Genomic DNA, 26,439 nt, shown 5'->3' on the forward strand with positions numbered 1-26,439 from the left:
AATATTTTGCATTGAATATGGAAGGTAGAAGATTTTTTTCTACCCCTGCATCTGCTATCGCTGCTGGAAGCACCTGAGCTGGGGCAGCGGAAATAAAGGATAGCAGGCAGTGTGGAGAAGTGAAAAGAAAGAGGGGAGGGGATAGTAGAAAGTACAGGGGGAGGAGTACACTGAAAATAAATATATATACATATATACACGATAAATATAAATATATACAGGTCGCACGCGCGTGAAGGTCTGGTAAAAAATTGCAAACCTGTTTGTGGAGATCAGTAGTTCAAACCTCCCGCGCTTTCTGACGTCAGTCGACGAACACGCTAAGCCTCGCAGCTCTGTAAACACGGAAGCAATCTGAAAATTAGGCGTGTTTTATCGCTAAAATTTTGTTGTTCAGGCAACTTCAGCCAAAGCGAAAGCCTCGTGCGCCTTTAGTTTGACGTGAGCGTGAGCCACAGAGCAGCGGCAACGACGAATCGGTGATGAAGCGAGAGGGCCCGCTTCGGCGGGCGCCGCCATGTTGTCCCAACGTAAAGCGGCTTACGGGCGCAAGGGGCGCACGCTATTTCGCCGATTTAGCGTTAGCGTCGCCCGCTCACCCAAACACCCAAGGGCCGATAGCGTTCTGCGCATGCGCAGTAGCATCCCGCTATTCCCCTATGACCCAAAGTGATAGGGTGACGCTATACTAAAACTCTCTAACACCAGTAGTTGCTGGTAAACGCGCCGACCGGAACCGCAAAGACTGCTTATTCGGCTGAAGCTGCAGCGGCTCTCGCTTGGAAGGACGCCGCTATATTTTCACGCTAAGTGCGCAAAGGCCGCAACGCCAACTTCTCGAAATTGCGTGCGTGCGCTAACGCTATATCGCAGTTAACGTTCTGCGCATGCGCAGTCGGGTCCCGTTATTCCGCTCAGCACGCAATTACCAGAACTCCCTAACGAGAAGAGTTGCGGCGAATTATGCAAATCCACAATAACAACGCACGCGCCTTCACAGTTTTCTTGCTGATGCTGGGGAAATAAACATACATCGCCGTTTGTAACGTCGCCAAAAAAAAAAGAGTTGTTACGGCCTTCTTTACTTTCAAGCGCCAGTTTCACTTCCTCCTTCGTTTGCTCACATATTTTTCAACGTATACACGCGAGAGAACGTTTACATCAGGGACACGACGAAATAAAAATCCCAGCCAGCCGCTCTCGCCAGGCCTTGTTTTTGTTTTGTTTTTTGTTTTTTCTGAGAACGTTCGTTAGCCTCCCGTGAATATTTCAGCGCTCGCCGTCAGGTGCATCAACCCCGGGCCGCTCTTCGTCGTCCGGCTCACTTTCTGGGCAGTCATTAGGAGTCCCCGAGAAAGCGGAAGGAGCTCTCTTATGCCCCGCTTCCTTTCAGGGCTCGTTGGCCACGGCATAGTACACGGTGCGACCATTTTTCATGCTATACGGCCGGTACTCCTCCTATCCGCTGAATAATGAAAAGGCCGCTTCACGTTTCGAATGAATGCGTCAGCGGGAGCGAGAAATGTACACGTCAGTTCTAATTGATAAAATTCGCAGAACTGTGTACATATTTGCCTCCTCTCCACCTACCAGCTTCTTGCATAGCACAGACGGGGCGATGAGGACAGCAACGAGGTTGGCGGCCAATGCTCAGATGATTAAAAAAAAGAAACAAGAAACACTCATAAGCCTTTATAGCGTCGGCGAAACGGCACAAATTATCTGCGCGTAACGACACAGGATGGACTATGCGCTGCAGTCCTATATGCGCATCAGAAACGGGCCGAGAGCAATAGGCCCTTTCGAGGCCGCTCCGCTCACAGCGACGGACGAACGAATGGACGGGCGAACCCACTTTCGAACGCTGCATGTTTGTTCCGAAACTGAAGGATTATTCGCGACTCACAGGTGCAAAGACGTTGTTGTTTGGGGGGTTTTACGGTGCATAAACATCAAAGCTTATCAAACACAGGATGAGAAATGACAGTTGTGAGCGAGGACTAAAAGCACTGAAACCGTTACAAATTATTTAAAACAATTATTTTTTAACAACCTAATGGCATATGAAAGATCCACAACTGTATTTTTCTCCAAACAGAAAGCTAGCTAGAAAGGAAAGCTGTCGCACGTAAAACTGCGCGTTTCTTTCTTCCTTCGTTTCTCAAGTTTTACACCGTTAGCTCTTATTAGCTAGTTCCTCAGTTTCACGTCGTCGTCATCGGTGGGGGGAGGGGGGGGGGGACAGAAAAAAACAGCATGTCTGTGAAAAATGCTTTGCTGTCACAAACCAGTTAACGCTCAAACATTCTCGTTGTAGACTCGTGACCGTCCTTTTAATTTTCATTTTTTTTTTTGCACGAAAAAAGATGCGGCTTAGTGTGAACTCGTCCGCGCATGCTTCGCATAGGGGTGTACCTTGTTTGGTGTGCGTGCGCTGGTGCTAAAAAAAAAAGTGTCCCAGTAAAGGCTGCAATACGGATCGAGGGCAGCGAAACCATTGTGCAATTCTCAGTATAGCCACATAGGTTACACCGAGCTCACAAAGCAGCTCCTGCCGCTTACCACACAAGCGTGACGTCAGTGGCGTAATTAGAGCTCCGATCCGGTCACTAATGCGTCCCGTCTGAAGTTCAGCGCATTAATTAAGGGCACAATGGCGAGTCCAGAGAGCGGAAGTCATTACCATCCCAAGTATCGGTGACGACGCGGCGACTTTCCATTAGAGAGGTCACCTTCGCTCCGAAAGCGACCCCCACCACAACCTCACTGCGCCTCACGCATGTGCGACCGTGACGTCCTGTACCCTACTTCCAGCCACGCAGTGTTTCACCGTTACTGTCCCAGGCTCTTCAGCTGAGCCTGACCGAACGCGAACAGTTGGGCAAGGGGTCACTCGCGATCTCGCGGCTTCACAACGCTCGCCATCTTTTGTCTAGACGAAACAAAAGCTTTCTGTTCCTTACATTCGTAAGTAACGTGGTGTTCAGTTACACCCCTCAGTGCATTGCTACGCATCGCTGTTGGCGTGTGAGCGAGCTCTGAGAAGCGGAGAGCTCAAAATCGTTCTTTTGAGCGATTGTGCCCAGGCTCGTATAAAGGGAGATTTAACAATGCATGTGCGCATTAACGATACGCGGTCGCACAATACTTTCTCGTCAGGCAGGGCAGGGAATAAATTACTTCAGAAAATCTGGCCAGCAGAGGCGCATCTGTAGCAATGTTACTAGTAACGCCTCTTGCAGCAGTCGTGTTCGTTTCCCTACATTTTTATTCTCGGCTGCCACATCCACCTCGCAAACAAACAGTAAGCTACCACCTACTAGTTTCAGTTGCGGCATGGAACGCTTGAACGCGCGTGCGGTCCACGCGTATGTACCACTAAAGCCCCCTATGGTCGCTGACCCTTCTTTTAAGCACCGCCAATCTTTATGAAGAGCGCCGCTGCCTTTTTTCCGCACCCGCGTAAGGTTTTTCCTGATCTGATTTCTGCCTTTCGCAGGTAGTTGTCGTCCAATTTGTATCAGCCCGTACCCGTGCCTAGGATAGCCTCGGTCGCCTCGGCGTAGCGTACTTTAATAACGCTCCAGCGGACCTTGTATCATCGCGCTACTGCGCAGTTTCTCGGCCTCTAGCAGTTAACCGACTTGTTTCGCACTCGGTAAGCGATAGACGAAAGCCACACCTATGCATTTCTGCCGCAGACACACTCGCCCCGAGAAACCAGAATAGCATCGCTTCCGTTCAAGACCGGAAGCTGGAAAGTTATCCGAGGAGGAAGCGCCGTGGGGTACGGGGATGCTGATGCTACTTAACCTGGTCGACAGAAAACGCTGCAGAGGAAAACGCTGCCACAGAAAACGCTTTATGTGCCATATGCTCACAAAGTGCTTTCGACTTCAAGAACGGACGCAGTGGGGGCACATCGTAAGCTAGCACATGAGCACCGTCTTCCATTCCGTAAACCGTTTCGTGAAGCAACTTGCTGTGTCGTCTCAGTCTCACACTGAGTCCCGTGTTCAGATGTGAACGCGTGAGTGTGTGTCGCTACCTATTTCATCACCCTTATCCAGCGAGCCCGCCGTGTATATTACCAGACAAATATCCCCATTCACCGTTCAGGTGCCTCCAGCCCCCGCAGAGTGGCGCCAGGCGATCCCGGTTAAAAACAAGGAAGAGCACCCTGTCACAACAGAGGATCGGCTCTTTTGCTCTTACAAGCAGCGGACGCCCACTGCCGCGGAATAGACACAAAGGGAATACCACCGCTCCTTCGAGCCTATCCTGCGTCCACCCGGAAAGGAATGCGGAAGAAGCCTTCCGAAGAATCCCTCCGGCACGGCCTTTAGTGTCGGAAGTGATAAAAGGGTGTCTCCCGGATAGGGTCAAAGCACGCCGTACAGCCAACAAAGTGAAAGCCGTTAGAGAAAAGGAAAAAAAAAGAAAAAGGAACGGCAATCAATCTCGGCCCGAAGTACCGAATCCCCCGAGCTCGCTCGCTCTCGGCGTCCAACGTCGTTCTTACGAAACGCTGCGCCAAAGAGCGAAATCGCCGCGCCTCCGGCGTCCACACTCGGCGAAGACGAATGCAGAAGCAGTCATTGTTAACGCCTGCAGCGAACCGCTATGAACAATGAGTCAGTGTGGGCCCTGAAAGATGGATGTCCGAGGGATAACCTTAGCGCGAAAAGAGCCAACACCCATTGGACAGCGCGGCCAAAGCTCGTTGGCAGTCCCGGATGCCAATATACCGGCCTTTCCATGAAGTACGACTCAGTAATGTTTAAAAACAGGCTTTTTCCTTCGAGTAAAGGTGTAGACGTTGTGGAACAGCCGTGCTAGTGGTGGTGGACGCCAGAAAACAGGGGAATATAGTGCGAACGTAATTGAAATCTAATCCACAGTTAAATTCATAGCTACTCAAGTTAGGCGTGTGGCTGTACGCGCGAGCTCGCGTACGCGTCATATACAGTGCAGCAAGGGCACTCCGACGTAGCATCCGACTGTTGCCAAGTGCCGCAAAGCGTTATGGTACGTCTTTCCTGGCCTGCACCGCATACATTCGTCGCGCACGACAAATGGCGGAAAAACTGTCAGAAATACGGACACGCAAAGCAAGCTCTCTGTAGTTCGCCCTCTTCTCATTTATTCCTTGAGCCTGGGCAGGCACGTCAAGTAAAGTAAACAGTCGAATAGATAGAAAGAAGACAAAAGAATGATAAACTATTCCCAGTCACCTTCTAACAAGGATTTTGCTCAAGGGTCAGTCCCCGAACAAGGCTTTTGCTCCCCGTGACGGCGAAGTTACGTCATGCCAGAGACCAGATACATGCTCCAGGCATAGGGTATACAAGTAGTATCGGAGACCTAAAGCAGGTTCCAGTGTTCTGCGGGATGATGCAAAATTATGGCAGCTATACAGATCAATAATAGAAGTGTTTAACGCGAACGCTTTAAGGGCCCCGAGTAGCAGAAAAGCCAGCGTCGGCGTCTTTATCGGCGTCGTCGTTCGGCGTCGTTGATAGTGAGCGAAAAATGCACGAAAAATCCCCACAGAAGCAACGTAGGGGGCACACAGGACACATGACTCTGTGACGTGAAAGGGAAACAGCAAACAACAAAACGCTTAGCTCTAAGCATAGATTCCTTTCAGGAATACTAACAACTTTTTTCTTTCTTTTTTATCGCGCGTGGCTGCGCTGTTGAGAAAATTGCAAATGAAGTTCCCAATATACTACGCATTCACGGGCCACCGAACCAGGATAAGGTTACGTCATTTTTATTACTTGTGCTCGCCCTAGCTCTCTGGCCAATCAGAAGCCCCACTTCCAAGCGTGAATGCCATTGAGAGCTTGCAATTCTGAACTTGCTGCGTACGACTGCTGCGCGCAGGCTGGGTGCACAAAATGCGAGGTGCACAACTGAGGGCTGGTATTTGTGTCTCGTCTTTGTGCCCGTCACATGATTTGAGCTGCCCATATGAGACTGCATTCTTGAGTACGCTCGCCGCGATGTTTTCCTCATGTTTCGACGATATTTGCCAAATGACGGCGAAATAGCGTTGTAAAAGAAAGCGATAAATCAATCGTGGCCTGCAAAGAATTCGCGTCACCGGGCGCGATTGCAGGAATCCGTAAGGAGTGCAGACACATGTATACTTCGCTTTTACCCAATTTTCCGGCTTATCAAAACTCCGACACATTGCTCTAAAAAGTTTGCTATCCCATGGCGTTAAATCACCAGTCTAGTTTGAGTTCGAATTCCCCTTCAGTGTCCCTTTAAATGTTGACTTCACAGCTTCAATTCTGGTATATCAGCCGCAGTGTACTTTCTGGCCGCATATGTGGCCGTCGGCATAGAAGGTGTTAACGTGCAGTGACACGCAGCCGTGTTTCGTGGGGTTATTTTTGTCTTTCTATTAATTTTTTCGACCCGTTACAAATTGTCGCAGCCGCCTGTGGCCTCAGCACTGACAGCAAGCAATACAAGCAATGCTAGCGCTGGTGGCACGGTGCGGTATGCGGGGTTTAACGTGCGGAAGCGACACCTGGGTTACGAGGGACGCCGTAGAGGAGGGCTCCAGATTAATTTAGACCACCAGGGGTTCTTCAACGTGCGCTGACAACGCACAGTACACGGCCGCCTGTTTGAATTTCGCCTCAATCGAAATGCGGCCGCCCCGGTCGAGATTCGATACCGCGACCTTGGGATCAGCAGCCAAACCTCAAAGCCACCGCGGAGGGTAGGAGCAGCACTGATAGCAACTGCGCTAATTAACGGTAAACGTTAAATAGCCAATCAAAAGAGGAACACTGCCCAAAATGCCCTATGCAAATCCGCCCGTGACCCAGCAGTGGTGCGGGAGAAGGCCTGCTTATTTAGGCTCCGTCCATCCGTCCGATTCCTGCTTCTCCTGTTAAAAGATGCGCGACTATTCTCGCCGCGACCTTTAAAAAACTTCTTACTGCGCGCGTATGGAGCGAAATTGTCGCCTTCTTGAAACACGCCACCTCCTAATAATATCCAGCTTTAAATAAATGACTGGCGGTTTGGAAATGCTAAGCACGAAATATTGTGCGAAATCACAGCTTTTTGCAGCTGGGCCCCACCACCATGTACCCGAAAACGCGATTGAGGTGTCCATTGGCCCAGGGAGCCAGTTATGCAAGTCTTCAACTTTTTGATCGTCAATGCCATTTCTCCCAATGGCCTGTGTTCCAGTGCCGCGTTTCTGCAGCAGTGTTGCCAACGCCAACGTGTATTGTTCTAGCACCGTGTTTCTTCCATAACGTTGTCCACGCCAACGCATGCAGCGCACATCTGTCTGTCACTACCGCCGCATAGCTCAAAGAGCGAATATTAGTTTGATAGTAGTATTAGTTGATCAAGAAGACGGCGTGCAATGCACAGCGCGAGTGTGTTGCAGTTTCAACAGGAGGCGTGTTCGGTTGCGGCGATAACATAGGGCACTCGCGCAGTGGCCCAGCGAAGCTGATCTGTTCGCGCCGCCAAGGGTTCGAATCCCAGTCGCGGACATTTACGTGATTTATCTCTACTCATTTATTTCACTTGGCACGAACCCACACACACCGCAAGCATAGAAACATCGCAAGATAATGCTCGGTGTCTACCCATCGGAGTAGTGCGAAGAAAATTCAGACCCGCTCGCAGAAAGAGCTTACTAGAAGTGAAGAACGTGCGGACCACGCGTTTGTAAGGCGAGGCAATTTCAGGGAAGCATACGCCACGGAAGGAAACGGCGCGCTAGTAGAGACATTGCATCTGCGCGCGCTCACGTCCGCATGAATCGACACGCGCCAAATCCAAAGATCCCTAAAACACAGCACAACCCCGACGCGTTCACAGAACTTTGTTATAGGAAGCGAAGCGTATACAGAGGGTCAGAAAGTACAGCTGACAAAGTCGTTTATGACAAACAAGGCACTCGCGGAACACTTAGCCAGATTAGGCCCTCTGAATCGCCCCGTTCGGCGACGCCTGCGAAAAATAAAAATAAAACAAAGAGTACGCGCGGGCGGAGACTAATCTAATTTGTGAGTTTATTTAGAAGCACTCGTGTAAGAACAGGAAGGTAAAAATTTGGAGCTAAGAAAGAGTAAGCAGCTACAGAAACTAGACGTCACCGACGTCTGCCATCGGCAAAAAGACCTCAGCATGCAGGGTTGATGGGCAATGACAACGTGAGCGTCGGACACGGCCGGCGAATCCTAAACGTCCGTTCCGAATGTGCAGATGTGTTTATCACATCAGCATTAACGCTGTTCCGAGACCGTGAACTGCCGAAGATACCCACTTTTCTCACTTTTTTTTTTTAGTCCGCAACTGTCTCCGCGACAGAGAACTGAAATGCACAGCATGAATCGATCACTTAACCTCGAGAGAGGGAGAAATAAAAACATTAAAAGAAACATGACGGTTGCAGAAACATCGCACACTCGAATAGCGAATGAAGAGTTCGCTCAGGAAAGAAACTGCACGGCCTTCCACTGCGCCGAGCTGCTTCAGTCAAAGTGGCCGCCATCTTCCTTCAGCCGCTTTATTATTTTTATTTTCATTCACTATTCGGTCGTTTACGCGTCAACTTCGCAACACAGGTTTGACGGGGACTCCGGGAGGAATACGTCGGAATGACTATCGGACGTCGTAAACGTCCCTCCCGCCTAGTCCAATTTAGCTGAGAGCCACGAGAGGCAAACGCTGTTGCACTAACAAAAAAAATGCAAACTAAGTAAAAAAAAAAACACGCAAGGCTCGTTTCCCCTGCCTGGCACGCAAAAATCCACAGCGAACGAAATCCACGCAAAAGCGGAGCTGCGCCCTCGCCGACTGGGGGTGCCGACTACGTGCCCGCGCAAAAGCAGCGCGGTACTGCAGGCGCACACGGGCGAGCGCGGATGGTGACGGAGAAAACGTCCTCCCGCCCGTTCAGTGACGCAACTAACGTCCCCTGCACCCGCAGAGCATCTGAATATTACCTAGAGGGAAAGCTGGAAACGCTGCCCTTCATCCACAGTTTAGAGGCGCACGAAAGCCGTGAAGATGAGGTTTCGTATTAGGCTTGGCTATTGTTGTGCACGAAACCGGATTCAGCCGTAACGATAAGACTCTTCTCGCAGCAAAACCTCGAAGAAATGCTGTGGAAGTTTGCATACCAGATTAGCACTTCTGTAAAATTGGCTGAACAAGTGAAACGCGCACTATTAAAATAATTTAATCGGCGTGCAGAGGAGAGCATCGCAGCGCACAGCGGCGCAGCTGCCGATTTAGAGGCAGAAGCCACTTTGGACCCAACAGTAGCCAAGCCGATTGAGAAACCCAGTCTTACCGGCATTCCAGCGGTCGATGAAGTGCTCTTTAAGAGATTCGCATAGACGGTGGCGCCAGCTTCCCCTCTAGGTAAAATCGAGAAACTCTACGCCTGCACCACCATCTCAGCGGGACATCCCTCGGGGGAAGCGTTTTCGGGAGTCGAAAACCGGCGTGCCCCGAAACAGAGCAATCGGCTTTCTTTACACACCGGCATAGATCGTCATCAGCGGCAGCAGCAGCCTGACTGCGCCCACTGCAGGGCAAAGGCCTCTCCCATGTCTCTCCAATTAACCTTGTCCTTTGCCAGTTGCGGCCACCGTATCCCCGCAAATTTCTTAATCTCATCCGACCACCTAACTTTCTGGCGCCCCCTGCTACGCCTGCCTTCTCTTGCAATCCACTCCTTTACCCTTAAGGGCCAGCGGCTATCTTGCTTTCGCATTACGTGCCCTGCACAAGCCCATTTCTTCCTCTTGATTTCGACTAGGATGTTATTAACCCGCATTTGTTCTCTCACCCACTCCGCCCGCTTCCGATCTCTTAACGTTACACCTATCATTTTTCTTTCCATAGCTCGCTGCGTTGTCCTTAACTTAAGCTGAACCCTCTTCGCTAGCCTCCACGTTTCTGGCCCATAGGTGAGTACCCATTTTGATTTTTCTAGTTTTCTCTCTCTCATGATCCGAATCAGCGGTCACTACCTGCCCTAAGTAGACATATTCCCTTACTACTTTCAGCACCTGTCACAAATGCCGAGAGTGCGGAACCAAGATAACCGACGCTACGCCCTCAGGCTGAACGTCTCCACGATGCGGACGTGAGGGGAGTTTTTCAGTCCAAACCAGCTCCATCGAAATCTTCGTCTCTTTCGCCTCATCTTTCTGGCGTCCTGTTTCGTGGGCAACAGCAGGCAGCTCGGTGGGTGGAAGTAAGCCGCACGCAACCCGGGACGCAGCGGCTGCAAGCGATCTCCACGATGGCCACTGAGAAAATCTTTTAAAAGCACGGCGCAATTCGCCAGTGGAGTCTTGAAATGAAGAAACCGCCTGCTGGATATTTCTCCTCGAGTCTTTTATTTTCCTTGTCAATAAAAGTTTTCTACTACTTCGCCGCAGGCAAGACTTTGAAAACACGTTTTTTTTTTTTCTCAAAGGTGCAATGAGGACAAATAGAAGTTGGCCTTTCCCGAGAGAATGCCGCGTTCTAATCAAAGTGAGAGCTCCCAACGAAGATGGAGCTTTCATAAGTTAGAAAATAAAAAAAAAACGACTACGGGTGTCGCCATCACCGGCCGATTTCGCAAGTAAAATGCGTGCGTCAACACCGAATTTTGGGAGGGGATCCCAGAGTCCACGTTACACCGCCATTCCCTTCAAAACGGTGCCAACGCGTCCTTAGGGTGAGGACGTCACGAGTTTGAATCGACTGGCGGGAAGATTTTTAAATCCGATTTTCTGGGCGATAAATGCGTTTTGTTGTCGGAAAAACACCAACATAGCCAGAGAGAGCCAGAAAATTAATTTTTTAACTGAAAAATAATTGGATGGAACTGTCGTCAGCGCCCCTTTACTGCAGGATGCATTTTAGGACTCGTACCACGCACACCGATGTTCGCAAAAAACAGTTGCCGCGCCTGTCAGGGTACAGGAGATCGGCGCAAACCGTTCGGAAGGTAGGTACCCACGAATGTTTTCTAACGGTGCGAGTTCCGTGGGCCCGTCGGAAAAATTTCGGGAGTTATATACTCCACCACGTCTCCCGTACGCCTGAATGGGTCTGTGGCGTCCTCTCTGTTTTGAGCTGCAAACTACAGCAGCAAAATGCACATATTTTCCAGTGGGCCCTTTAATATGAGGAAAACGGCGCGAGTACGAAACGTCACTCGCTTCGCATGCCGCTTTCTCGGCCTGCGTGAGGCCGTCGTGAGCAGCGGCCTTAGGCCCGTTTCACACGCTGCGACTGGAAGGAAAACGAATTTGGCGAAGTCGGTGACGTCACTGTGCGAGTTACGGCGAGCGCCTTCACCTGCAACTCATACCCAGCGAATTAGGACGAAGAGGCAAGAAGGTTTTTGCTGTCTCCTCGGACTCGCCACTCCGCAGCTTCCGTCGGCTACTAATCCACGTGACCGCATGTAGGATGACGTCAGAGAGCTCCCCCATTGGTCAGTCGCAGAGCGATCACACCGACTCTGCGACTGAATTAAAAAATTGGAGGCTTATCAAGGTTAAGCCCAGTGGATGCGAAGCATGTTAAGCAGCGTTTGGAGGCATCTTGATACACGCCCGGCGCAAAGACGCTGGCGCGGTTGCGGGCAGAGACTGACGCGACGACGGGCGCGCGCCGCTTCATCCCTGGCGTGACGTCACATATCACGTGATGCAGCGATGGTGGCGCCGCCGCCGTGGCGCCGCCGCGTAGCGCGCGACGGCGCGAACCGAAGCGTGGAGGCCTCCGCTGGGCGACGTCCGACGGCGCGATATGACGCCCCATCTGCAGCCGGTGTGACGTCATCACGTGACGTCACATCATGTGATCTCACTTCAAGGTCAATGGTGGCCACCGCCGGGAGGCGACCGACGGCGCATATGAGGCCCCATCTGCAGCCGGTGTGACGTCATCACGTGACGTCATGTCACATGACCTACTTGACGGTCACTTGAAGGTCAATGGTGGCCACCGCCGGGAGGCGACCGACGGCGCGATATGAGGCCCCATCTGCAGCCGGTGTGACGTCATCACGTGACGTCATGTCACGTGACCCCACTTCAGGGTCAATGGTGGCCACCGCCGGGCGTCGCGCGAAGGCCCGAAACCTACGTTAATATGCTTCGCATAAAACCGGACGGACACCCACCGCAAGGCGCGTGCGACTAGGCGGACGCTCACCCCTGTCGCAGACCGACGAAAATCGCAGCGTCCAGAGGCGAAAATCGCAGCATGTGAAACAGAAACGCAAACCACACACCAGCTCTCGGGATCATTCGCACTCTTGGCGAATAACGGGACCACCATGCCACGGCCGCTCGATCTCCCAACCACGTCCTGAGGGGGCGGCTTCACGGCACGAAGGGGCGGTGTACAGTACGGCGGCGCCATCTATTGCTGTATATTGTAAAAAGGCGGCACGTTTGATCGGAGGGTCAAAGGTTTCGCCTTCGTTTTCCTTCATTCGCCGAACAGGTGTAAAATGAAGGCACGAAAATGACACTGCACACTCCGAACTCCGCTGCGGTGCATATGAGAGCAGAAATCGAGTACTACATTTGCGATTTCCGCTGCCGCACTCAAGCATCCATTTTCGCAAATGAAAAAAAAAAAAAAAAAAAACGCGGTTCCCGGAGGGTAGCAAAAGCACAAAAAAAAACCGTTTTGGGCTCTCTGAGGGCAATCTACAAGTCGAGCCTGACCGCTTGCTTCCCTTGTTACCGTTCAGTCCCCTTTTAAATAGAACAAGAGTGGTTCTCGCTCGCAAAGGCTCTAACAGCTGACACGCGCCTGCATTCCCGTTCTTGCGAGCTAAAACGGAACAAAATCGAAGGTTTCGCTCCAGGCAACAACAAAAGAAAAGCCGATGTACTGACCAAATATACGAAACATGTTCTCGAAGGAACCCGAAAGCACGCGCGCTTTCAGCAACGAGAACTGCCGCGGCTACTTTGTGACTTGCAGTCTGCAAAACGGCCCTCTGGTCTCGGAGCCAAAGGCAGTCAGCGGATACTTGACGTCGTACGCCTACGGAGGCGGAACTTTGAACGCCTTTTTTTTTTTATCCGCTCGATTACACATTTTATTTAATGCAGCTCCTTTGACGGCAGGACTTCAAAGCGGATGAAGGAGCGTGCGCTTTAGAATCGTTTTAGTTTTCTTGCTTTAACTCCCCATACATTCTAGCGCAGTGCATTTGATGCTCCGTTGAATTTTTGAAGGCACGTTCCTAATTCAACAGCCTTACCTTGAGGACCTGCGTTCAAGCCGTCTGACGCGTCCGTGCAACTCCGACTGCACTGACTTGAGTAAACAACATTCGTCCTGTTACTGTTTCCCGAGTAACAATGACAACGACATGAGCAAGATGAGTTTTATAGCACTATTCCACTTCTTCCATCGGGCTAATGTGCGGGCACAGTACGTGCTCTCTCAAGTATGTGCCGTGACAAACACACACACGATGTCTTCTTTTAGGGCGAAAGCCTTTAATGGCTCATACTGTCGACCGTTAGCAAAGCGTATCACACACGTTTTGCTCCGGAACTAAAACAGATAGAAGAAAACTAATGGTTGCTTCAGGTAGAGGAGGAACAAACGAACCTAGAAGTCAGGTTTGATGACTATATATTAATTAGTTAATTAATTATAGGCAAAAATGTCGAAATTGCGTCGAAATAGCGCGGACGTAGATACAGCCACGGGAACGGTGTGACGTCACATATACCGGAAGTCGTCACGGCATAGTGACAATTATCACAGAATGGTCGGAAAAACGTCGATCTGTGCCAAATTAGGTGGAAAAATGTGTAATTAAGCGTAATTAACACTTAAGATCCTCGAAAATGTATAATTTGGGTGTCGATATAGCCATGGGAACGGCGTGACGTCACATCCAATGGAAGTCGTTACGGCATAGTGTCGTCGGCTTTCGCCTCTCAGCACTTTAGCTGCCAAAGTGTCCTCGCATTTTTTTTTTTTTTTACAATGCGTACTGCTTTCCTTTCTTTACGTTGGTTGCAGTGAATGCGACACTCACCTCGTCGAAGTAGTCGTTCCAGTCTGACTTCGTGATGACATACTTCACATCATCGTCCAGCCTGTCCCTGAGGTCCCTGCGCCGTAAACAAGAACAGGGATGCGCGAAGCGCCAATTCTCGCTTTGAAGCAGCGCACACCGACAACCTGCTCCGTTCTGAAAATTCCACCGTTTTAAGCGCTAAACATAACGTTCTCGGACCAAATCAGGGCACACTGAAGTAAGACACACCTTTGCAACGGTATCAGCGGCAGCATGAAGGTCTAAACGACGTTTCCACAAAGCGTACATACAACGAACCTAACTAGAGTAAAAGCGGGCTACCTATACGTGTAGAAGTTCTAACGAGTGCTTTGCCAGAACTAAAGAAAGCGCTTCGACATGCCGCAACAGTGCCACAGGAAGCCACGTTAAGCCCAAGCTACGCTACCATAACAACGAATTCGCTGCAGCTCACAGAAGAGGATCGCAAAACTTTTGAGAGCTGCAACACTTTCTCGTTCACGCCGCGAACACGAATCGACGCATGTCTTGCGGCTTGCCGCTCGCCACTCTGAAGGACTGATCAAATATTTATTAGAAAAAATGTTCCACGCGGCCAGCCCGGTGATGCGGGATCGGAAAAGAACAGCACTGCTCTTTCCATTGTTTTGCTCAATACATCTGTCTCCGTTTCTCTCGTCCCTTTTTTTGTCCTTTTTTTCTGTTGTTTTAGCACGGGCGCTGCAAAGGAGACGAGCGACCGCGAGTGGAAGCAGGGTTGTTTCACAATCCAAGTGGCGCATGCGTAAAAGTCCAGGCAGCAAACATGCGTACGTCATCGAGTCGCCAGCACATGCAACGCCCAAAGCGTGCCACGGTTGCGCACCATGGCCCCTCAAGAAACAACACCATAACACAACAGAGATGTACTCTTGGCCAAGCTAAGTGACTGAGATTTCAATTTAGCACGTTATTCTCGCTTCACTCAAAAAGACAACAGTAAGCCCGAAAAGATACACCCAAGGCGCAGCATCTCGCAACTATCATTCGAAAGGCAAGGCAGGCTTTCGCGCGTCCTGGGCCGCCACCTGGCAGCGAACATCGAATCAAAGCGAGTCAATCACCGAGCCGGAAAGCACGCGGTAAGATTGCGCCCGCGCATCCACACTCACCCGTCGTGGCCGACGATGTACCTGGTGAGAGCGCGCTTCTCGTCCTCCGGGAAATCACCGTAGAGCAGGAACGACTTCCCCTCGAACAAATCCGGCAACTCGGGCAGGTCTAGCGGAACCTGCTCCGGCGAAGGCGCGCTGGTGCGGACACCGCCGCCCTCGGATGCCGAGCGCGCAGCCATCTCCGCCTGCGCCGCCGCTTGCCGCTGCCTCACTCTGCGTACACAGCGCGGGCCAAACGCTTGTCTCCGCCGCACTTTGCATGCTGGGCTCATGAAACTACTATACAGCACATATACCGTGTTCTGCAACTTTATCGGCACAGGTTTGAAAAATTCTCCCGCCACAACCGTTGGCTCGTTTGTGGTGAAACTGCGCACAAAGCTTCCCTATTGTTGTCCGTTTTAGGGCATAGTAAGTATAAAAGTGGTACTTACTAGGTTTGGTCACGCGAGATGCGAAACAAGAAGCACCCGTGTTGAGATCGAGCCGCCGTCATCGAATTTCTGCCGAAAGATACTTGTGGCGCCATCTGGCATCGCTGAAGGAAAACGCCGAGGCGAGCGCTGCAACGAGCGCGGCGGCTTGCTTTGAATGCGTCGTTCGGGCCATGTCGTCTGCTTAAGCGCGTGAAATATTTTTCGGCCAACGCATTTTGAAAACTATCGTAAACAAATCAAATGACTTGACGGTGATTTACCAATAAAAGATATGTTCTCCATTGTCTCGTCGTATTTCTACCGTCTGCTTTCGCGGCGCTTTCCTTCAGCGATGCCAGATGACGCCACAAGTATCTTTCGGCAGAAATTCGATGACGGCGGCTCGATCTCAACACGGGTGCTTCTTGTTTCGCATCTCGCGTGACCAAACCTAGTAAGTACCACTTTTATACTTACTATGCCTTAAAACGGACAACAACAAGGAAGCTTTGTGCGCGGTTTCACCACAAACGAGCCAACGGTTGTGGCGGGAGAATTTTTCAAACCTGTGCCGATAAAGTTGCAGAACACGGTACACTGTGCCTCGATCCCACGCGAAAGACAGAGGAAGCTGTGCTAAACTTTTCCAGCAGCAGGAGAATGTATATTGCCAAGAAAATGACTGCACAAAATATTCGCAAAACCAACGGCTCACTGGTGTATAGCAAATGGAAACGTAGGGTGAGCCATGCAAGTGCGTCCGTTTAGGGTGGCGACGGCGCCTCTTTCTTCCTTTCTTCTTTGACTACCTCCTCTATCCCTTCCTTACGGCACGGTTCGGGTGCCCAGCGAGATATGTGAGACAGTTACTGCGCCATTTCCTTCCCTCAAAACCAACTAGCCTTCGGTCGGGCGACGCCATTTTGTTTCGCGAGGATTGCGCCTAGTGTACAACTTGAAATAAGACTTCTATGCCTAGAAGCTCCATTGAACAATAAAGTGGCCCGGGCAGCCGAAAGCTCAGCCGTTGGCTATAATACTGCCGCACCGCCCAGTCGGATTTGTGACTCAAAATGGCGCAGCCGTTGTCGCCTTAAACGGAAAAGCTGAACATCGAGGCGCCTCACGAAAGCACGTCAAGCACGCACGACAGCGCCACCAGGCGAGGGCTCCGTCTCCGCGAAAAAAAAAATTGCATAGACCGCTAGCCTCTCGTGCGAGGTTTGTCCACAAGGTTGTACGACTCGGAATGTTACCAAGAGAGGTGCTGCAAGTCGAGCTGCACGCTCCGGAGATGTCAGATCGGTGGAAAATTTTACGTAAGGGCCTCGCACACACCCAAGAGCTGCCGTTCCCTTCCGGAACGAAACCTCACAATGCATTCTATTCGAGACAAAGTGAGGTAACAAGCTAGCAGCCCCAGTCTGAAGCCCGCTTGCCGAGGAAAAGGACAAGAAAGCGAAAGGGCGCGAAGTTTAGTGGAGAGCACACGCACTTTTCGATCTCCTCCTCGGTGTCGTAATCTTCGTCCCTGTCGTCGACGTCTGTAGGGGCATCAAAATCGCTCTCGCTATCACCGCCTTCCTCGTCACATTGGCGCGAGGCTCCGGGACGCTCCGATCTGCCACCTGGCAGAAGAAGGTATGTATCCGGGGTACAAAAGGCATGAATATGTCTGGAAAAAACATGTTGCTCATAACATTTAGCTTTCTCAGCACATCTGACTGCCTGTTTGAGCAAGAAATATGTATCCCGCTGATTACTATGTAAGCCCTGGAAAAAAATCAGCAAAAGCGCGCGCACTGGCCACAACATTTCAAGGTGTAGGCAAAGCTCGCTGCGGCACACCAGCCGGAGGGTAAACTTGCCGGCATAACATTGGTGATTAACAGTGACAGCACGCTTTACAGAAAGCTCTATACTAGACATGCGGTAAGGTAAACTTACCCGCGTGGAATTGCAGCTCACAGGGACAACATGCTCTACAAGTAGTATTTGATAAGGGGCAGATCAATAAGGCGGTGTAGTCTGACCTTCCAGATGGAGGAATAAAAATGGAGGAAGCACAGCACGGACGGCAGGAAGCAGAAAAATGTGAGAATCAAACAAGGAGAACTCACTACCGTCGATTCGCCGGTCAATGGGGAGGTATTTCACCTTTACAACCCCAGAGTTTTTAGCGGCTGGGTGTGAGGAGATTTCCTCAAGCGTCAGCAAAAGAATTCAGGGGGCACATTGGCTCTCTAAAGTGCTGCAAGGGAGAAAACATTTCCTGGCGCACTGTTCATTTTTTTTCATACTTTACTTTTTATTTTCGTTTCCTTACTTATTTTTATTTACTTTTTATTTTTGTTTCTATTTTATTTTTATTTCTTTTATTACATTTATAAACCCATGCATTCACTAGATGCGCCTTTATGCATACTGAAACCCTGAGCCTTCGTGGCGTAGTGGTTGCGTCTCTACTTCAAATGCAAAGGCCCTGGTTCGATTCCCAGCCTCGACACAGTTTTTTTTAAGTAGTGACGTCGAAAAGCAGACACACTTGCTAACATTCCTTGGTCGCGACAGTATGGGGCATTAAAAGCTTTCACCTTAAAATCTCACGTGACCACTGACGCCGTCACAGTTGCCGAAGCTGCCTCCGCGAGTCTCATTTCGCGCATGTCGGGTTTCGCATACATCAGTGCAAACAATGGAAAAGCACACGTCATAATTTTTTTAACTCGTCTTGCTGTGAGAAACTTCCTAGTTATTTTCCCTGGGCAGCGCCTTGATGATCACTGATTTGCGACAAGGGCGAGTATAATATAACAGGTGTATTTATTCAATTCCATGTAATTCTTACCGCCCTCCGTGCCAGCTGGCTAACCCGGGTTACAACGAGGGCATGGCGGACCCTGAGCCAATGACTTACCGCAAAGAAAACGTTTGCAATAAGATCGCTAATTATTTTCGCCATGATGCTCTCGACGACAGAAGGGGTCGCCGAGGCAGACGGGCAAGTGGAGAAAAGGAAAACCGGTTTCGCGACAGCTGCAACCAAGTGTCACGCCAGCTGCATCAACGCGGAAAGAAGGAAATCATATCACACTAGCTGCTCAGGATCAGCCTGCCTGTTTCATCAGGCAGACTGTTCCTTACCTCCGAAAACCACCGAACTGCTTTCAAAAGATTCAAAGTCTATGGCAAGGAGCCTATGCTTTGTAACATGTATTGGCGCTAGGCTGCGGAACAGGTGCTTTACCCTGTTGATGGAGCGGATACTAGCGGAGGTTTGCATACACCCGACACTGTCTTGCTTCATGGTACGGCAGCATTGCCCAAGATACCTCTCTTTTCTCTAAAAGGTGGCTGAAGCGTGACAGTCACGTTCCGCTCAATCCTTGTCTTTTTCTCCAGAGTCGCCGTGCGGGATGGTTCCCGAACCGGTTTAAAATGGGCTTCGGGCATACTTTTCCGTCGCACCATGCATTTTTTTTTTTTTTTCTAGAATAGAAAGTTGGCCAAGCAAGATTCTGGGCACCACGCTGCTGAATCGACAGTACACGTACGCACTGCAGAGCGCAGATGATGCCTTCAGTGAGAAGCACACAGAGCAGTTCCACAAAAGCCATTTGTATACATGAATGTATGTACATGCATGAACTGTGCAGTTGAAAAATTAATGCGCGCTGATAATCACTGGCGTTCGTCGAATGGGCAATGTGAGGACTAAGCAATCAAATATTTTTTTTTCCGAACGCTGCACTGAACGCCATGAACCTAAATTTAAATGGCAAAATTAGCTTTAATGGAAATGTTGAACCACGTGCGGCTAAGTTCGCTTTTTTTTAAGCATCAACTACTGAGCTGGCTGTATAACGTAAAATACACCGCACTAAAATATGTAAAGCGCGCAACAAACAATCAGTGTTAGGGATAACACCCTCACAAAAAACTGTGACTTTGTAATATATAGAATTGCGTACAAAGCACCTTAAAGGACTAATACTTTGAAGGTTAACCTCTGACTATGCACACACAGGCACCGTGAAAACCATTTGACCCTTCGGGGGACGCTGCAGCCGAGATCAAAGTGCCGACTCCAACTCGCCCACAAGGTTTCTATAACCAGCTTACCCGAAAGCCAAATACACACAAGTGATTCTGCGTTCCGCTGCCGACCGCTGAGCGTCAGCAACCTCGGGCTCCACAAAAGGACGCGTCAGACCACATGAAACCAAGGCGTCGACGTCACCGGCTTCGCACAAACTGTATCTGCTCCACACGGAACTTGTTCTTTGAGATACTCAGGCTGAATAACGGCAGTGAAGAACCGTCGGCGTCCTCTCAATCACTATCAGAGCCGCTTCAGCCAACATCTTTCGAAACTAATGAGCACAAAGCTATGACCGCTCCCAGGTCTGCGAGGGTCGAAGACAGCGAAGCGAGTTTCGGGGCAGCGGTTCTACGCTTCGGTATAGGCACCGGTTCACAAAAGCGCACGTCAGTCACTACCAACAAGAAACTTCCGAAAACAGTCGGACAGTCGGAAGCAATTCCGAACGAAAGCCTCCTCGGGAACATTAATCTCGTTGAATCCACTGTTTAGTGAACGCATGAGGGCCCTTCTGATTATTTTCGTTCCATACGTTGCGAACGCCGATGTCCCTCCACTAAACGGCCGAGCGCTAATACCTCTTAATCCCCGACACGTGCTGACACGAACTGCGCGCTGGAAAATAACTCTGAATTCAGAGTCACCGGGACGGTTGGTTCTTAAATAAATCCGAATGTTTGGGCCCCTACTCCATTCCAGCCAGCGGCCCTGACGGCACTGCGCGCATTAACGAAGCTGGCGGGAGAGGAGAGGAGGCTGGCGGCTCATAATCGGCGCACATTATAGTTCTTCCCTTCATTAACATTGTAAGATAAAATGAGAACGCGCGAGACAGCGTGCGAGGGGAGCGGATCAAAAGCGAACGAGGAACAGAGGAGTGAGATTAGAGAGCTTTAGCGCACCGCCACCTGCGCTACGCTACCGTGATCCGCTTACGAGGAGGCTGAGCTCCGCCTGCGGGTACTAAGCTGCGCCTGCGCAGTAGCTGGTCTGTGCCACGCATGCCCAGTTGGACCCAGTAGGAAGCGCGCGCGTGAATTGACGCCTCCTCGCGGAAGCCGATCGCGGTAGCCGATAACGGATCGCGCTATGCTACGACGCGCTGTTAGGAAGGCGTCTCCCTTGCCAAAGATGCACCGTCGGCAACTAAGGACCCGTTCACACTAGTCCGAATATCCGGCAAGCACAGTGGATTCGGCCACTTTTGACGCCGACAGGGGAGGAAAGCGGCGCGGCGAGGGCTATAGTGGTTCCTGACCCATTTTTTTTTTTTTTTCGTTTTCGCCGCGGTGGGATGTAGCGTTTCCGACCTCACGTCCTCTTTAAAGTAATCATAGCGGCGGGCATGTCGGTACAGCCCAATAGCGTCGCCTTCTCCGCGGAGACGCTGACTAACGCCATACAAGAATGCCTCATATTATTTGACAAGAGGCAGCTAAACTACAAATACATAGCCTGCAAGGAACACCTTGGGGAGGATATCTGGAAATAAATGGGAGTCAGCAGTACGTACAGATGCTTTTCACGCTTGCACTGCGCCGAGTTTTAGTAGAGCATGCACAGACATACGAGGAAGCATAGCGTACTCCAGCAAATGCCGTGCTTCCCAGTTCGCACGCGCCAAACGCCATTTTCGATCGAGCTCGCGTTACATGCGCTATTTTCCGAGTTCAGCGTGGCGACTATAGAAAACGCCAGGAGATAATGTTTCCATTACGGCGGCACGCTCTGAAGCAGGACCCCTCTCTTTGGAGCGAACTAGTCGTTGTTACTGCGTTTCTCGATACGTTCGCTGGCCATCGGGCTTTGGCTTCGTCTCATCTCGCCTGTAATAAAACGTACGAGCGGCGAATTTGCTTTTATTTAGTCTGTCGATTCTGCCATTCCTAAGCCTAACGAGAAGCACCGGTTTACTTACAAGAATGGTTCCCGTTCTAAACGCCAGATCGCGCCACCATGACTCTAGTGAACTACCGTCTCGTACGCGAAGCCGAAAAAAGAGCTGCCCCGAGATCTCGTAGCGTTCGTCGACAAGCGAGAAACGGCGGAAGTCATACAGGAGCAGGCGTCAACAGGCGAGAACGCGCTCCTTGATTTTTCCGCCGAACAAATCCGCTTCGCTCGCCGTATGTCCCTATACTAGCGAGGTTAACCCGCGAATTCCACGCGATGCATTTCCATCTCGTTTTCTCACTGCTGTCCAGGCACGCACAGCGAAATGCGCGCGTCGTGTGGGCAATACAACGAAATATACGAGTGGAGGTACGCCTTCTATGCGCCAACGCTAAGATGTGTCGCAAACAGGAAATACTAATAAAACATGCATGCCCTTTTTGCCTCGTGGTCCGACCGCACTGCGATCACTCCCACCGTTGATTTCACACTTACGGAAGTATCATGTAGTTGAAGCGTGCCGATCATTCACGATCACCGCTCTCGCAGTGTAGGCGAGAGACGAAGACTCCAATGCGGGGAGGGCAACACTAAACGGGGCTTAGAAATATAATATGAATACTACAAGCGTAACAGCGAAGAAGTGAGTAAAAACCAGTGAAAAATAATAAAAAAAAGTATGCACGTAAACATACCTGTCATCTGCTTCCCAAAGCTTTCTGGGATTTCGGGACGATTTAAACCAAAATCAACGCTGTATGCAGACAAAAAAAAAAGGGAAAAGAAGCGAAGAAAAAGGAAGGGAGGAGGGGGGTTCGCGAGGAAGACTATAGGGTCTAAAAGAAAGCGGAGACACGGCGGCATGTACCGGATCTGACCCGGCAATTAGGGGGAAAAAAAAGAGGTAACCCTTCAGCCGGAGTCCTTGAGCGGGGCAACATTCAAGAACGAAGCATTAGATAAGACTAAAAAGCACACTTTCTCGACTTCGGCTCCATGCAGCAACGCCGTCTCTCGGCGTTCGAAAGTAAAACGAGAGGGAGGCACGAATGTCGGAAAGATCAGAAACAGTGAGCATTCACAAGCCGTAAACACGGGGCAGGAAGTTTTTGGACTCGCTTGTGCACACGAGTTCCGTTTTATGGGCAAGAAAAAAAAAACAGAAGATGAGGTGACAAAGAGAGCAGGATGCCCCGCAGGCAGAATCTATCCAAAGCAGCTCGGTAGGACCTCCGGAACCGAAGTTTAAGAAGCGACAACTGCCGTCTTGAAAAAATTCGGAAAAAAAAAAGAAGAAAACAAATACCAGTTCTTCCAACCGGCCAGAAAGGGAAAAATCGAAGCTCTAAGGCGCTGCGCTCCTAACAAAGAGAGGCATCCCTTTTATGCGTGAGGTCTGAGAGATGAAGCAGCGACACTGCAGTGACGCTACGGGGTTAGAACGGCGGGCAGGTCAACAAAAGCGCATTTTATGACGGCCCAGATCGAATTAACCCTGCAGCATGGCGGCCGAGAACAAGATTTCGAGCGTATTCGCACTAACATCTTTTTTTAGCAACTTACAGGGAGTATTCAGACGCAGAGGGTATAATATTATGGCGCCATTTGTCCCGGAAAAGGAGTACCTCGAAAATAAATCCAAAACAACAATGAAAAAAAAAAAACCAAAGGTCGAAGCATGACGCCTGCTAAAGGCTAAAACTGTGTTCAGTAACCAGAACTGCGGCCTTAAGCACTACGAGGCAAATGCTGGACAGAGAAGAATGATGTAAAAACACACACACACAGCCCATTAAGGAAGAGAGAGAAAAAAACCTCCACACATGTTTGCCGCCGCATATACCGCGCCTTTTAGTGTGTATGTGCACGCCGCAGACACCGATCTGAAGTAAAACGCCCTTCCTAGTGTCGGCTTCCCAATGGAAAAATGCTTGAGCAAATTTTACTGCAGCTCCAATTCGTGCAGACTGAACCATTCAGTCATGGCGCTCCTTGGCCAAGTTGTCTGCATGCCAATAAAATCAAACTATCATTATCCGTCCACATCTCAACGCGCAGCACCTTTCAATAAAATTCGAAATACATTTGTGCTCCTTTTTTTAATTTGCACGACCAGGCCATCAGTGCCAGTGTGACGCCGCACTGTGCCTTTCTCAGCCTCTCCGCATTGCTACTATAGTTTCCAAATCTTAGCGCGCCGATCGCAAACGTACTACGGTGACAGCATGAACAGTGGCATAACATTTTGAAGTAACCTATTTAGTTCTCGAAGAGCGGTTAAAGGGGCCCAGAAACACAATCTTAGTTAACTGTTTTGCCTGTTGATTGCATACAGTGAGTTATAATCGTGCTATTAGCGTCGGTAATACCGCGTACATTTCGTTTTATAATATTTTAATGTCCTCCCAAAAACAACTTCATGGCTCTGATGGTGTCGCCACACAGTGGCGGGTTTTTAGCAGCGGATATGACATCACCTGGCGCGAGCTTGATCGGACAAACAGTAAATATACTGCAAATTGTGTGAATAAATAGAGACACATTTTGTCACCTGACTGCGTTTTATATTAGATCAACAAAAACAACTTGTTTGTCTTAGATAAGAGCCCTGCAAAGCAAGTAAAATAAAAATACACCACCAGGGGCGCTCTGGCATGGAAACGACGCTGCCAGTTTCAGCAAGAACGAGTTACAGAGAGCAGGCAACCATGGAGTACAAACTTCCGCGACGTGCTCTGGCTCGCTGTTTTGATTGGTTGCGCCAGGTCCCGTCATTGGGAGAGCGAAATAGGAGTGGGAAGCCCCGCCAAAATCGAGTTGAGGGAAGCGTTTTGTTTGCTTGTATTTTGAAATTTCTTCACTGAATAACTCCCGTTCCTGTGCATCGATTCCTGTAATTCTTTTTAGGTCAGCATCTTTGTGACATACAGAACCACCTGAAGTATAGCCGGTATCCCCCCCAAGCAGTGTTTCGCAGCCCCTTTAAGGCAAGCTCATTTATCGCCGCACTCTGCATCTCAGCCTAACGACAGCCTGGAGCAGGTCACGCCATTCACTGTTGGTCTCTGGCTAATAGTAGATCACATTTCTCTGACTACTGAAGAATGCTAGCGGGTAAGAGTGGACGACGTCCTTGCGGCGCTTTCGCACTCTCCAACGTCTTCATGGACATAGCGGGGGCTGAAAATGTTTCCGGTAAAGATACGCGCCTTCACAGGAAACTAAGCTACCACGCTTAGTTTACAAAAGTATACTTTACTTATAATCTAAACTCTATACGGAAGGAAACCTGCGTTCTCCACTCACGAAACGAAGGACAGTGACACCCCAGAAATGATCTAACGACTTACTTTAGCGCGGAAAAGTTGAAAATACTGAGCAGATGAGGTTAATTCTGTTGTACGAAAATTGGTCCAGCATGGGTAAGTGTTACGCGAAAGAAAACGATATTTCAAAGATGATCCTCGTGCCAAAAACACACTTACTTGGCTGCTCGCACATCAGAAGATAAGTAAAAAAATTAGCCCACAATTCACTTCGTTAAACTAAACGCGACGTAACAGATCTTCGCATGGGTTACTTATGAGGGTTTTACAGAACATGTAAGCTGCAGCTGGCGCGACACGGTTTCTGCATTTTCACTTGGCTGCAGCTGGCGCGAAAACGGTTCGCCACCTTTCCACTGGGCTGCAGCAAGAGCGCTACCCTCCGCTCCACTTGGCTGCAGCTGGCGCGCACAGGTTTCATCCTGTCCACGTGGCTGCAGCTGCCGCGAAGCCGGTTTTCCTCCTTCACCAGAACACACAGCGACTGTCTTGCTAGAGACCCACCCAGTGCCAGCACACGAAAACGAAAGGGTTTCCTCTCCACTTTCCACCTACAACCTGTCACCCTCTCTTCGCCATCCCTGTCCAACTTGCATTTTGTACTCCGAAAGTGGAGAGTGGGCTTCTCCTCTCTGCACTCTGCCACCTGCCATCCATGACAGGTGGAGGCTTACAGGTGGAGGATGGCGGACTACCCTCCATTCCTGATGGGGGCTACCAGGTATATATATTTGTGCCGCAGCTTTACAAAAACGTTACCGCCCACGGAGGTACACTGCGCCGCAACACGCACACGAGGAGCTCCGTCAAAGAGTTCAACCGTCAATAAGAGCCGAGCCGTTGGCGGCTGAATTCCTCGCGTTTCGCTTACTCACCTTCCTTAACTCGAGGGGTCTTTCTGTCGCTAGCTCCGCCTCCCGCCGTGGTGTCCAGCGCGGGCCGCTTAAGAGCGGGCCGCCCCCGAGGGCTCCGCGACTCATTATTACCATCGTCGGCCTCATCGTCGTCTTCCTCGTCGCATTCGGGAGTTGAGGGCCGGTGGTAGGAGCCCAGCTTGTACCTGCGAGCAGCGAACAAGCAGGAGCGCGGGCCAGTTCAGTGACCGAACGCGGTCCGCTGTGGTTCTCAGAGAACCAGGTTCGGACGCTCCTCGTACAACGAATGTACTGATACGTAGTCACTCGCTAGATCAACTTCTGAGGTAACTTTCTACCACTTCAACTATTATAACAAGATCTAGCGACCTCACCCCCATATCATGGTCGTCGCTCAATGAAACGTCGATATGCAGCAAGGACCCCTGACCCGCTGATTGCCATGTGACCCCTTACCAATAGTTATGTGACCCTTTGTCAATGGGTCATGTGAGCCACTGATTAATGGGTGGTGTGGACCGCTAAACCCCTTACACATGACCGTGACTCCTTTACACATATCGGCACCACGACTCTTTAGGCTGACCCTGAAACTC

At 50.3% G+C, this 26,439-nt stretch overlaps 1 protein-coding gene across 1 annotated transcript in view; it reads right to left on the minus strand.

Annotated features, from left to right (window-relative positions):
* LOC149340736 (DNA repair protein XRCC1-like) overlaps window positions 1-26,439 on the minus strand; it is an 84,292-nt gene that overhangs the window by 12,281 nt on the left and 45,572 nt on the right. Inside the window, exons 10-13 of the mRNA XM_089549576.1 lie at window positions 25,844-26,028; window positions 17,143-17,275; window positions 15,229-15,444; window positions 14,075-14,150 (exon numbers count right to left, since the gene is read on the minus strand). Of these exons, the coding sequence (XP_089405702.1) occupies window positions 14,075-14,150; window positions 15,229-15,444; window positions 17,143-17,275; window positions 25,844-26,028 (610 nt within the window). The remainder of the gene's footprint in view (window positions 1-14,074; window positions 14,151-15,228; window positions 15,445-17,142; window positions 17,276-25,843; window positions 26,029-26,439) is intronic.

Source organism: Amblyomma mixtum, chromosome 6 (assembly GCF_055824585.1).
Source record: "Amblyomma mixtum isolate Tamu chromosome 6, ASM5582458v1, whole genome shotgun sequence".
In the NCBI taxonomy this organism is placed as follows: domain Eukaryota; kingdom Metazoa; phylum Arthropoda; class Arachnida; order Ixodida; family Ixodidae; genus Amblyomma; species Amblyomma mixtum.